The sequence below is a fragment of the Leiobunum rupestre genome, chromosome 10 (assembly GCF_980474605.1).
Source record: "Leiobunum rupestre chromosome 10, qqLeiRupe1.1.hap1, whole genome shotgun sequence".
Classification (NCBI taxonomy): Eukaryota; Metazoa; Arthropoda; class Arachnida; order Opiliones; family Sclerosomatidae; genus Leiobunum; species Leiobunum rupestre.
Window position 1 is genome coordinate 30,366,682 of NC_143393.1, and position 12,947 is coordinate 30,379,628.

At 36.6% G+C, this 12,947-nt stretch overlaps 1 protein-coding gene across 2 annotated transcripts; it reads left to right on the forward strand.

Annotated features, from left to right (window-relative positions):
* Positions 1 to 307: 307 nt before the first annotated feature.
* On the forward strand, positions 308 to 10,145 carry ss (aryl hydrocarbon receptor spineless). Of its 2 annotated transcripts, XM_090160570.1 has the most exons (6): positions 308 to 410; positions 2,939 to 3,045; positions 3,139 to 3,280; positions 5,728 to 7,156; positions 8,486 to 8,531; positions 9,836 to 10,145. In XM_090160570.1, the coding sequence occupies exons 1-6, from the start codon at positions 340 to 342 to the stop codon at positions 9,847 to 9,849; spliced, it is 1,809 nt and encodes a 602-aa protein (XP_090016696.1). In that variant the 5' UTR covers positions 308 to 339; the 3' UTR covers positions 9,850 to 10,145. The 2 variants fall into 2 exon arrangements, with proteins under 2 accessions (XP_090016696.1, XP_090016695.1); XM_090160569.1 differs by lacking the exon at positions 8,486 to 8,531.
* The last annotated feature ends 2,802 nt before the right edge of the window (positions 10,146 to 12,947 follow it).

The window sequence follows — 12,947 nt, forward strand, 5'->3', positions numbered from 1 at the left end:
TATTTCCCAGTAACAGACTAAAATTATGCCGCAAAAGAATATTTTATAGTGTAAATTCAACATTCTTCTGGATACACTTATATTTGATTAATATAATAAGGCACTAATAAGTTATCATTTGAACACTCATTTTTGACAGATTTGAAAATGACAATATTGTTCAGCAGAATATTCTTTCTTTAAAGTCGTTACGTAATAACAGTTGTAAATGTATAATTTCAGAGGTTGGACATTCGAGGGCGAGTAAAGGTGTTACAGGGTCAAAACCACAAGACGGAAGAACCACCGATGGCGCTTTTCGCCGTGTGCACTCCTTTCGGGCCACCGTCCCTTCTCGAAATGCCCCAGAAGGATTCCATGTTCAAGAGCAAACATAAACTCGATCTCACATTAGTTTCTATGGACCAGAGGTATAACTTCATTTTCTCAACCATTAGATTCTATGGACTATAAGTTTCATATTTTTAAACACTATATTCTTTGAACTAGAGGTATCATATTTTTCTAAACATTAGATTCTATGGACTATGTTTCATATTTTTCTAATCATTAAAATCTATAAACTATAGATGTTTCATATTTTTCTAAACATTAAAATCTATAAACTAGATGTTTCATATTTCTAAACTCAATATTATTTGAACTAGAGGTATCATATTTTTCTTATCATCAAATTCTATGGACTACGTTTTATATTTTTCTAAACATTAGATTCTATGGACTACGTTTCATATTTGTCTAAACATTAGATTCTATGGACTATGTTTCATATTTTTCTAAACATTAGATTCTATGGACTACGTTTCATATTTTTCTCAAAATTAGATTCTATGGACTGTTTCATATTTTTCTAATCATTAAAATCTATAAACTAGATGTTTCATATTTTTCTAATCATTAAAATCTATAAACTAGATGTTTCATATTTTTCTAATCATTAAAATCTATAAACTAGATGTTTCATATTTTTCTAATCATTAAAATCTATAAACTAGAGGTTTCATATTTTTCTAAACATTAAAATCTATAAACTAGATGTTACATATTTTTAAACACAATATTGTTTGAACTAGAGGTATCATATTTTTCTAATCATCAAATTTTATGGACTACGTCGTTTCATATTTTTCTAAACATTAGATACTATGGACTACGTTTCATATTTGTCTAAACATTAGATTCTATGGACTACGTTTCATATTTGTCTAAACATTAGATTCTATGGACTACGTTTCATATTTGTCTAAACATTAGATTCTATGGACTACGTTTCATATTTGTCTAAACATTAGATTCTATGGACTACGTTTCATATTTTTCTAAACATTAGATTCTATGGACTACGTTTCATATTTTTCTAATCATTAAAATCTATAAACTAGATGTTTCATATTTTTCTAAACATTAAAATCTATAAACTAGATGTTTCATATTTTTAAACACAATATTGTTTGAACTAGAGGTATCATATTTTTCTAATCATCAAATTCTATGGACTACGTTTCACATTTTTCTAAACAATAAATTCTACGAACTACGTTTTATATTTTTCTAAGCATTAGATTATTCATGAAAATTCATATCTGATTTACATTTTTGGAGATGAAGCTCCCAGCAATAATGTTTGAGCCTAATAAAATGCTTATTAAGGCAAAATTTAAAAAAATAAACGTTTTCCACATATTAGCAAATTTTTAGGACCTTCAGAGTAAGGCTAATGTGACGTCACCCATGCTTTTTTACTATAGATAAAAAAAATTGCACCCAAAATAGCGGCAATGTCCAAAACTACTAATAGCGAATATTGTTTGTATGTGTCGAAAGATCGTTATAACGTCCTTTTTTCAGAGATAATTTAATTTAATTAAATATTTGTAATAATTCTTTATAAGTTTTGAGTGATTTAAAGTTTTATTCGAAATAGTTTACACGAAAATATTTAGTCCATTATCATAAAACAATACCGGAAATTATCATTAGAATTAAATAAGAACGGTAGGATTTTATAATAAGTTTCCATTTAACGAGTAGGATTTTATAATTAGTTTCCATTTAACGAGTAGGATGTAATAATTAGTTTCCATTTAACGAGTAGGATTTAATAATTATTTTCCATTTCACGAGTAGGATTTAATAATTAGTTTCCATTTAACGAGTAGGATTTAATAATTAGTTTCCATTTAACGAGTAGGATTTAATAATTAGTTTCCATTTCACGATTAGGATTTAATAATTAGTTTCCATTTCACGAGTAGGATTTAATAATTATTTTCCATTTCACGAGTAGGATTTTATAATTAGTTTCCATTTCACGAGTAGGATTTAATAATTAGTTTCCATTTCATGATTAGGATTTAATAATTAGTTTCCATTTAACGAGTAGGATTTTATAATTAGTTTCCATTTCACGAGTAGGATTTAATAATTAGTTTCCATTTAACGAGTAGGATTTAATAATTAGTTTCCATTAACGAGTAGGATTTAATAATTAGTTTCCATTTCACGAGTAGGATTTTATAATTAGTTTCCATTTCACGAGTAGGATTTTATAATTAGTTTCCATTTCACGAGTAGGATTTAATAATTAGTTTCCATTTCACGAGTAGGATTTTATAATTAGTTTCCCTTTCACGAGAAGGATTTTATAAATAGTTTCCATATTTCAGTGGTAGGATTCTATAATTAGTTTCCATATTTCCGTGGTAGGATTCTATAATTACTTTCCATTTAAGGGATAGGATTCTATAATTACTTTCCCTTTAAGGGATAGGATTCTATAATTACGTTCCCTTTAAGGGATAGGATTCTATAATTACTTTCAATTTAAGGGATAGGATTCTATAATTACTTTCAATTTAAGGGGTAAGACTTTGTAGTTAAATATCATGTAATGTACAAGATAGGTAGAATTTTATGAACATTTTTTTTTTCGTTGCAGGGGTAAACTTTTATTAGGGTACACGGACTCCGAGATGACGAATCGAGGCGGATACGAACTTGTGCATTTCGACGATCTAGCCTACGTGGCGAGCGCCCACCAAGAGCGTATGTATGCCGTTATATTACGAGCGCTTATTTTCAAATTAAATTGTTTCGTGTGCGCCTTTGGCGAATAACGAACATATCCTTAAACCCTAGTGCTGAAGACGGGGGCTTCGGGGCTGATTGCCTACCGACTAGTCACTAAAGACAACAAGTGGCAGTGGCTACAAACGAGTGCCAGGCTAGTGTACAAGAACAGCAAACCAGATTTCATCCTGTGTACGCATAGGCCGTTAATGTAAGTTAGATGTTTTCCAAGACAATGTGTTCGGTTACTCACTCGTGAAAAGATTACCCTTACATCATAAGTAACGTAATTATAATAAGTATGCCAATTAGGAAAAATTATCACCGAACTAAAATTCGGAATCAAGGTTTAGTTCTCTGCACCGAGCCCCCTAGTGTCTAAATATGTACAAGTCAAAATAAACTACTACCAAGGACGATAATTTACGACTTGGTTAAGTTGCAGATTCAAGTTATAGCTGGGCGAGAATGTCAGTGTCGAACTAACGTTCGGTTAGAAAATTAGCATTAAAACAATAGGAAGTGTGATACTTTAAGAAGTATGTTACTTATGCTTACATTTATTACTTTTAGTTTTGCCACGAAAAGATTCTCCTTTTACACTATTTCGTTATAGCTTGGACTAATTAACACAGGGACTTTTAGGCTTCCCTAAAACGTAAGCCACACTCTACTGGCGAAAAAGTGCGTTAAGTATCACACGGAGCGATCCGGTTAGGTAGCGTACTCTGTTGTCAATATTTAAGAGGTCTGATTGAAAATAAATAGTAATATCTTTAATAGCTATGAGATGGCGTAGCTTACGTTCAAGATTCGAAATTTCAAGCATGGCCGCTGCTTGTGATTCCTTTGCACTTGCGCAGTGGCTGTTACGCCTATTTCCCCCGATAGAGGAATAAGAATAACCGTGTCGCGCTTGCTGGGCAAATTCAGTGGAAGCGAAATGTCCCTCTCTGTTAATTAGTCCAAGGTTGTCATAGTGTTGATTTTTCCAAGTAGCGTCAGCAATATCTCATTTATATTTTATTCTTTAACAAAATGGCTTTTTAGAACCATTTTTAATAGCGCAAGTTTGTTTTGAATTTCAATATATTTCTTTGTTGACATCATGAAGCTAAAGCATAGAGTGTTCGTCGCAGAAATATTTTATAGACTTTGTTTCGCGCCAAATCATTGCCCTATTCTGCCAATTTTGAATATTAACTGTTCCATTTTAATAATAATAATCAGCTAGGCTAATACCTAAAACACCACCTTAGGCCCAAGTCATCTAGCGACTTATAAAGCATTTAAACAGGTGGCTGGGTTACAATGCGTAAGAGACTGGTGGCAAGCCCTGCATGCCAAAGTTAACTATTACCGTTAACCTCTACAAGTTTTATGGAAAGGGGAAACTCCTTTAACCAGTTGGGGGATAACTTACAAACTCAACACGGAAGAAAAGGTTCCGAATTTTCAACCAGTGCCACAAGCTAGGATCGAACGCGGCTCCTCTTGCTGCGAGGCGAAAGCACTAACCACTCCTTCAACGCACGGTGCTTAGCTCCACCAAGAGCCGTTCTGTTGCAACAGAGTTTAATGGTTATTACGGCAATAAAAACCCTTTAATCCTTTATATCCACCATTCTCGCTTACCTAGCACTGATTATATATGATATTTTTAGAACATTCCTCCTTCGTTCATAAATTATTCCTTCAGACTTCTGCGAGAGCGGTTTCTCCCTTTTGAAAAATATTCTATTAACGTAGATCATCTTATAATATCAAATATTAACCTTATGAGTGATGCGTTGGAAAATACCAAATGAAATGCTACTTTTCTTATTGTACCATTTATACTGCCTACCGTAATAGCAGTGTAACAGAATAATTAGCTAAGCCTAAGTCATCGAGCGACTTTTAATGGCATTAATTCAGGTGGCCATGTTGTCGGTATTTATTCGTATGGTGGCGTCCACATTTTGGCGCGAAACAAAGTCTATAAGCGTAGTTTTTATTGTACCATAAGTGTATAATATTGTTACATAAGTGTGACACTTCCAATGCTTCACACGCAAAAGTTTACTGAGAGCTATTCACAAGACAGACTGCATTACGGGCTTCGTCGCAGTTTTGCGTCCGCCTGCTAAAGCCAGGCGCTCACTGCTCATCGTAACGTCTCCGTCTTACCTTTAACAAGCCTTTTCTTCGTAAGGGAGAGCCAGTGGGCGCCTAGACCCAAGCTAGTGGTCCACCTGAGGTTACGTAGCCGTATGTAGAATTAGAAATAACCGAAAGAGGGCGTCCATTTCTTTTGTTGAAAATCAGCGTCTAAGTATTAGCATCAGAGATAATGGACGTACGCTTTTTCAATCGTAAATAAAACGCAGATAAATCGTCATGCGACGTGGAAGTGACGTAACGCTTACGATACGGTTACGTAACCTCTGGTGGACTACTAGCTTAACGCGTCACACGTAACCATTGACAGCGCCTCGCTGACGGGGGAGATTTTCTTCTCGTGAAGACGTAACTACGTTACCATCTCTCAGTAAAATACTCCCCAAAGTGACAAACTTATGGAATTAATTGGTTCCATGATGGAACAATATTATAGACTGATGATTGTACGGATAGTATAAAATGAACGTGAACGTTGATGTGTCTTATTTCACGCAGGGAAGAGGAGGGCAGGGACTTGCTGGGGAAGAGGACGATGGATTTCAAAGTGACGTACTTGGACGGAGGGCTGGGAGCAGTGTCGGACCGCAGTGGGCTGCTTTCGGATAGCGACTTCATCATGAGATGTCAACGGAACCGGCGATACAAAACGCAAATTAGGGACATATTAACGTGTCGAACTAAGCGGCCTAAGACATCCGGTAGTGAAGGTTATCTGGAAGAACCGACGGCGGCGCCGTACAACAACGTCTACACGTACACGACGGACAACATGAACGGGCTGGCGCCGTACGCGGCGGCGGCGGCGGCTGCCGTGCCTCAAAACATCTTCACCGCCATTGACAACACTAGGTTTTTATCTCCGGACTTTCTGCACTACCGCCACCTGGCGACGGGGGCCTACTACCCGGACTACGGGCACCACGCGGCACCGCAGTACTCCGGCAACGGGTTCCTCGACATCACCAGTGCCGCGGCGAGAACGTGTTTCACGGCCTACCCGGACGGCGCGTCGCACCAGCTGCACGCGAAAGAAGACAAACTTTACTCCTGCCAACTCGACACGAGCAAATTCAACGGCGACGCTTCGAGACTGCTACCACAAGTTAGTATGAGTGTGAAACCGTCCTGCTGCGAGGCTTACGACCCTGGCGCGTCGCTGCGTAGCTGCCTCATGAGCGCTACCAGCGCGGGAATACAGCCACTGTTACCGACCTTAGAACGCGAAGCCAAAATAGGTGAGCCTCTGAGTTGTAGGAACTTAAATTTTTCTCATTTCCCGACGGCCTCGACGCCGCAAAGTCACGCCATCCCCTGTTCCACCTCCGAATGCGCCGTTAAATCCAAAACCAGCGGCCATATCTCGCTAACCCACCGCGATAACCACGTCCCCGTTACCAGCGTGGTGGCTGCCAACCACGGCCAATCGCCATCCGTCAATGGCGGCGGCATTTCCTCCTCGAAGGACGATAAGTCGAGCGTGTTAATGAGGGTGACGTCCGCCTGTTCCAACGTAAGTGATACCATGCCGCCGAATACGTCCATCGGCTCGACGTTCTCCAACGACACGAGGCAGAGCGTACTAATGTGGGGGAACTCCCTGTCCAGGTCCAATAGCGCCAACTCCATTTCAGGATCATCTAACAACCAATTGAACAACGCCTTAGCCGCCAAGTACGGCTCCTCTCCGCCGTCTACGTCGTCCCCACCCTCGTCTTCGAGGCACGAGCCCATTGCCGCCCCGAATAGCGATAAGTGCCCCGCGGAACTTTCAAATAACGGAGCGCTCGCCGCCAACTGCAAATGGCCTCACAGTGTCATGACGCCGAAGTCGCACTCTCCCCAAAGTAGCACTAGTCCGGCCAGTGGAAAAGTCGCACCGACGGTTTCCTACAACACGACCTATACGTCAGAGCCTATCAACGAGGTAAATCTTTCGCCAATGACCCATTTCTCGGAAGAGACCTTTCCAATTTAGTTCGCTCCCTCCCTTATTCGCCAAAGAAATCGTAAACGCTAGATCAAGTTTAGCGATCCATAAATTAACCAAAATCATTTATAGTACCTTAAGTAAATTATGCGTATTTTTCGCTGGAATTACGTTCCTTCGAGGGTGTAATTCCCAAAAACGTCATAATAGTATTTAAGGGGGGCGGTGTGCTCCCAAAATTATTGATTCGCCACTGAATATCAGAAAATATGGCTTACGACAAATAAATCATAAGTTAAATATAATGTAATAAAAAAATTTTTACAATTAATATCGATATTAAAAGCTAGCTCGGTAAATTTTAAGCCCAGATGCGCTGTTTGGAGGGTCCATTTTTGATGTAAGCTAGCATCGATCGATATTACGTCAAAGCAAAGTCGAGAACACTAGCGACATCTTAAATCGATCGCGAGAACTGTAAAGCGGACAATTGAGAATGATTTTGGTTAAGTCAGTAGGTTGTTCTAGGTTTCGTGTCTTAAAGGGCATTATTACGCCACCTTTTTAGAGAAAATGTAGACAACTTGATATCGAAAGTTCTCTTCTCATAAATGGGCTCGGTTTCGATTTCATTACTTGCGCACTTCCACCCGCCATTTATCCAGACTGCGAAAGATCGTAACACCAGACCACGGTTTTATTCAAAATTATCGGACGAGATTGAAACGAAATTTTCAAAAATTTCAATTTAAGCAAATTCAACTTTCCTTTTATCTAAAATTCCTCCGTTACTTATGATTTAGAGGCTCACCTTTTTGATATAGGCTACTTCCAGTCGCCTTCTCTGTAAACAGTGGCGTAGAATAGAGCAAATTCTATTACACTTTATTGATCATGTCAGAAACCACCGCGTCCTCGGTAAAAACACAGGTTTAGAATTCTTTTCAAATCTAAGTTACTGTAAGAAATGAGCCCTGAACTTTGGTCAACTAATTCCAAATAAGAAACCAAAAGTTTCATAGAAATTAAGTAATTATTTGGCGAGGCAGTCAAATCAGTAATAGAGGGGAATTGGTATATTTAATCAGTGAAAAATTAATACCTTAAGTTGAATTAGATTTTATATTTCGTCAATAAACACGTCACTTGAAAATATCTAACTCAATCTAATGTTACGATCTTTCAAGAATAACGTTTCGACGTTTTTACCTGATTGTGTAAACCTTTTGTGCTGGGGCGAGGTTACAGCCGTTAGCCCCGATGTCAGTGCAGTTTTCTTCTTTTTTTTTGTTTTGGTAATTTGTCATAAGTGATACCTGTTTTTAGGGTTGGCATCCCATAGAGCAGATAACCACCTGGAGACCTCATCTACGTAAGTCTATTTTTCCCAAAATTTTAATAGGCTCTACCCTTAATATATATATACTTTTAATTCGAATGGTTAAATACGTAAACATGGGTGCTGGTTGGTTAATGTACTTGCTCCAGCACAGAAATATGGAATATTACTGTTATTTTATGCCAGCACGATGTTATTTAGTCAACTTAACCCGAAAAATGATAAGTTTATGTCAGAAGTAAGCACTTTTGGGGTTATTTAAAAATAAATTATTTTTAGTTCAATATTATCAAAATATTTTCGCTCGAAAAAAGATGTCTTATGAACTTTCTCGGTCATTGCTCTAGGGTTGTTGGATTTAAATTTAAATGTTAAAATAGTGTTCAATGAACTTATGCAAATGTCAATTCAATAAAAATAAAATAGCAGTAGAAGAACGTTAAATAACTCTTAGAGTTATAAAGAGAGCTATTCATCTTTCATTGGAAAAATCTGGTCAATGAACTCATGTTAATTTTAATAATTATTTAAAATCTCTAATTCAGGGTACCAATGTTTTCCCGGTGATTTCATCTTCACTTTAAAAAAATAATTTAAATCATAAAGTTCGATTTAAATCAGCAACCCTGGATTTTACGAGTGGCAATATGTTCTTAGATTGTTCTGCTAAAAGTAAACCAACATTAATATACACAGCCACTCAATATTTAAAAGAAAACTCAATTTTGGTTTTAATATTGTGCCATGAAATTTTGCAGCATACTACTTTCGCTACTTGAAAACTGAAAATTGTTATCATTTGCTCAAAAGGATTTAGAAATTATCTATGATTCATTTTTGGGAAAAACAAATCTTCGACGGCATCTTATTTTTCAATTATTCTTATTTAATGTAGACTAATACTGAAAAATAGCATGTATTTTCATAAGAATACGCGTAAAGCAAGTGACTGCCATACAGAAAACCCTTTAAATGCACGTAGTTACTCCGGCGATTTATTAAATACTGAAATCTTTGTTGATAAACGTAATGCGCCCTTTAAATTGTAGCTAATATTTTATTCAATCAAAAAGACGTTTATAATCATTTTTGATTAAAATATGACGCTAAGCCTCGGTCATAAGACGGTGAACGTGTTCAATTCGAGAGACTAGTACCATAATATAGGCTTTGGTAATCTCAGGCAATTGAACCCAATGAATTTGGTTGGACGAGCTATCGTATCATTCAAGTACCACACTATATGGCTGCCACTCGCTTTAATATTAAATGATTATCTCTAAAAATAAGTAACGATCTTTTTTTGACGAAATGTATTATTGTTTGTCTCTTGGCAGCTCTCCTTGGTTAGACCGATTGACATCAGTCGTTTACCGGCTCTGGCAACAGTCACTGTGAAACAAGAAGTCAACCCACTGCTGTCGATATCGGAAGTGACCAACACACTCCTGAACCACCACGAATGACTAGCCCTAAAAGTGGCTTCAACGTGACTAAAAGCTAAAACATTTCTGTGCGGATTCAAAATCGGGCTTAGACTCTGGAAACAATTTAGGAACGAATACAAACTAGTCATATTACGAAATATATTGTTTTGCGAGAAAAAAAGTGTTTCAAACAACGAAGTTAATGTTATTATCAGATATCCCACCCGGTTTTACAAAAATATAATTCGTATTAATATTCGTATCTATTTACTTTTCCTGATATAAACTATATATATATCTCGTGTAAAAATTGTAAATATTCCGCTTGAAATCGTAGAATATATTAGATTCCTTCTCCAATTAAGCGCTTTTCAAATACAAAGAAAAAACAATGGTTTAAATTGAATCGTGAAAATCGAAAAACGCCGTATGAACAGATACTTATTTTATCTCCAAAATGTCGCTATTTTAATCATTCAAATACACGTTCAGTTGACAGGAAAATGAAATGATCTTGCTCCGAACGTGTTCCGTGAATTGGTGACTTCGTCATTAGCCAACCTATAGCCAAATGGCTTTTCACGTCATTGGTCGGATACTTGGAAACTTCGAGCCAAAATTATAGAAAGAATTGCGAATAAAAAAATGTGGCGCCGACTGCGGTAAGGACCAATCAAACCTTAGAGGGACCCAAAACTAACTTATAATAACTGCTTATTCCGCTAAGAGAATTAGCATCTGTATTTTGACGGAACGCTGCACTCGACCGTAGCGCCCCCCCGTTGGTCTGAAAGGAACTAGAAACAACGGTGATTTTCCCTTTCTTAGTCTCTAGTCCCTCTAATCATTTCTTGGTTCACCATTTGGCTGGATATTTTCCAACTATCGCTTTGAGACCCGTGATGCCGAAAGTCTAACGGTCCCTCTTTCTAAAGTAGAGTAGATCCCATTTTCTGTAGCGTGGAAAATGATGGGAAAAACATTTGACGAAGTGTAAAGGTTACCGAATTGAGTGTCTCGTTCTAAAAACTCAGTTAGCGCCGGTTATACAAAACAGGGTATCTATCTTTCGAGAACTGTCTCATATTGAAGTGATCGATTTCAAATGTAAAACACACTAAACTCCGAATTGACGAATTATAAACTTGGATTAATTATACATACATGTGTATTTCCCAAATTGTAATATATGGCCTTTCATAACTATACAAATTTCTAAATTATATTTAATGAAGCTGCGGAAAACATCTTCCCAACTTTTGTAGTCACCCACCACTTTTTTTTTCATCTATTTTGCCGATTGTCTTTGGACTTGAAAAGTATATAGTTAATTTTGATCGGCTTAACTATTATAATAGGAAGGACTATGGAAGAAATGACCAAGTAATTTCAAAGACACAGTATATCAAATGAGGTACGGTTCAATAATGGTGCAAGAGGCATTCAAATTTAATCTTTTAATTTAATTTCCAAAATTACATTATGAACAGAATAATCAAAAACAAAGAATTCAATTCAGTACAAAATAGGTGGATCAAATTTGAGTCAAAAATTGCCATTAGGGAGAATGACTAATGTGGAACTATAATAAGGCCCAAGTCATCTTGCGACTTATAATGCCATTAATCAGGGTGCCGGGTTACAATGCATAGTAGGGTGGTGGCAAGCCATTCATGCCACGCGAGCCAACAGCTCCCCACACTTACTTTTACCGTTAACTACAAGTTTTTATGAATTCTCGGGCCTCATGGTTAGGGCCGTGCAGAGACATTTCGGGCCCATGGCTCCTAAGAAGACGCTTCTGGGCCCTTTTCCGCCGGGCCACGGGGATATTTCCGCCACAGTCCCCCTCAGCACGGCCCTGGTCATGGTCGAACCCTGTCATTAGGAACTTCAGCACCTTGTACTTCAATGGCGTCGGATGATACCGGGCTGATTTGATTATCATTAGGGGGTGGAGCTTACTGTAATAGCTTGATGGCGATTGGAAGCAACGCTAAAAATCGTTTCAACTGTAGTCATTCTTTCTAAAGCTGATGTACGATAATCCGATAAAAAGCAGCATCGTTTCTTCTTGAATTAATTTTGAAAATTGTTTTGGTACATTTTTGATAGGCCGTATTTTTAATGAATCTTGTACCATGACCTGCTCAAAATGTGTCGAGTTCTTGAACTTTTTAAGGTGTTGAAACTACTTGGTGATATTTTTAAATATCCAAGTAAAATTTTAGTTCATTGTAACTCGGCAAAATAGTGTTAAGAAATGGAAAAGACTTTGTAGACACTCCGTATAACTTTAATTTGAAAGCTCTCTAATTCGCTATTTCACTGAATATATATACAGCTAACGTGTCTTCTAATAATACCTATAACCGTTTAAATGTTATCCTCGTATAATTTTGCCATCATTTTAATTGTAGAATCAACTCTAACAGTTACGAATTTAAAAGGGCCAATGTTATAAAACAACATTAAAAGTGTACTTGTCCTACAACATTAAACTTTTAATTTTCACTTTAAAATAACAGAGAACTTACAGGTGCAATTGAAAACAAGTGAGTATTATGTCGTAACATGTAAACCGATGTAGTTGCTGATGTTCTCAGTTGCGTAAACGAGCTCTTGTTAAATTGTTTTTCCAGGTAAAATATAAAATTATAAGAAATCTTATTCATTTTAGCATTAAATTAACGTTATAATATTGTTTGAATTAATTCAATTCAATATTTTATCATCTCGGTACAGAACCCCAATCACTAATTTCAAATGGTATTTAACTAATAGACTAATTAATTAATTTTTCTTACCATTGTTAAAATAATTAAATTTTCGTAAAAGATTAATTTCCTAAAATGGCCTCCTCTAAAATAAATACTCATTCTATTGTACATAATTCTGATATTTCATGTGTATTATATGCCAAAGAAACTGTACTCAACAATTATCCTTTAGTCCTCTATAGATACTAGGTAATATCAAATGGTTCGAAATAGTTGCTAGCGCCCCCTAGTATCATGTATGA

Excerpts from the sequence above, each read along its gene's own strand:
- ss (XM_090160569.1), top strand. The coding sequence starts at position 340 with ATGCCCCAGAAGGATTCCATGTTCAAGAGCAAACATAAACTCGATCTC. Across the intron at positions 411-2,938 it reads TTAGTTTCTATGGACCAGAG|GGGTAAACTTTTATTAGGGT; the intron begins GTATAACTTCAT and ends TTTTCGTTGCAG. Across the intron at positions 3,046-3,138 it reads GGCGAGCGCCCACCAAGAGC|TGCTGAAGACGGGGGCTTCG; the intron begins GTATGTATGCCG and ends CTTAAACCCTAG.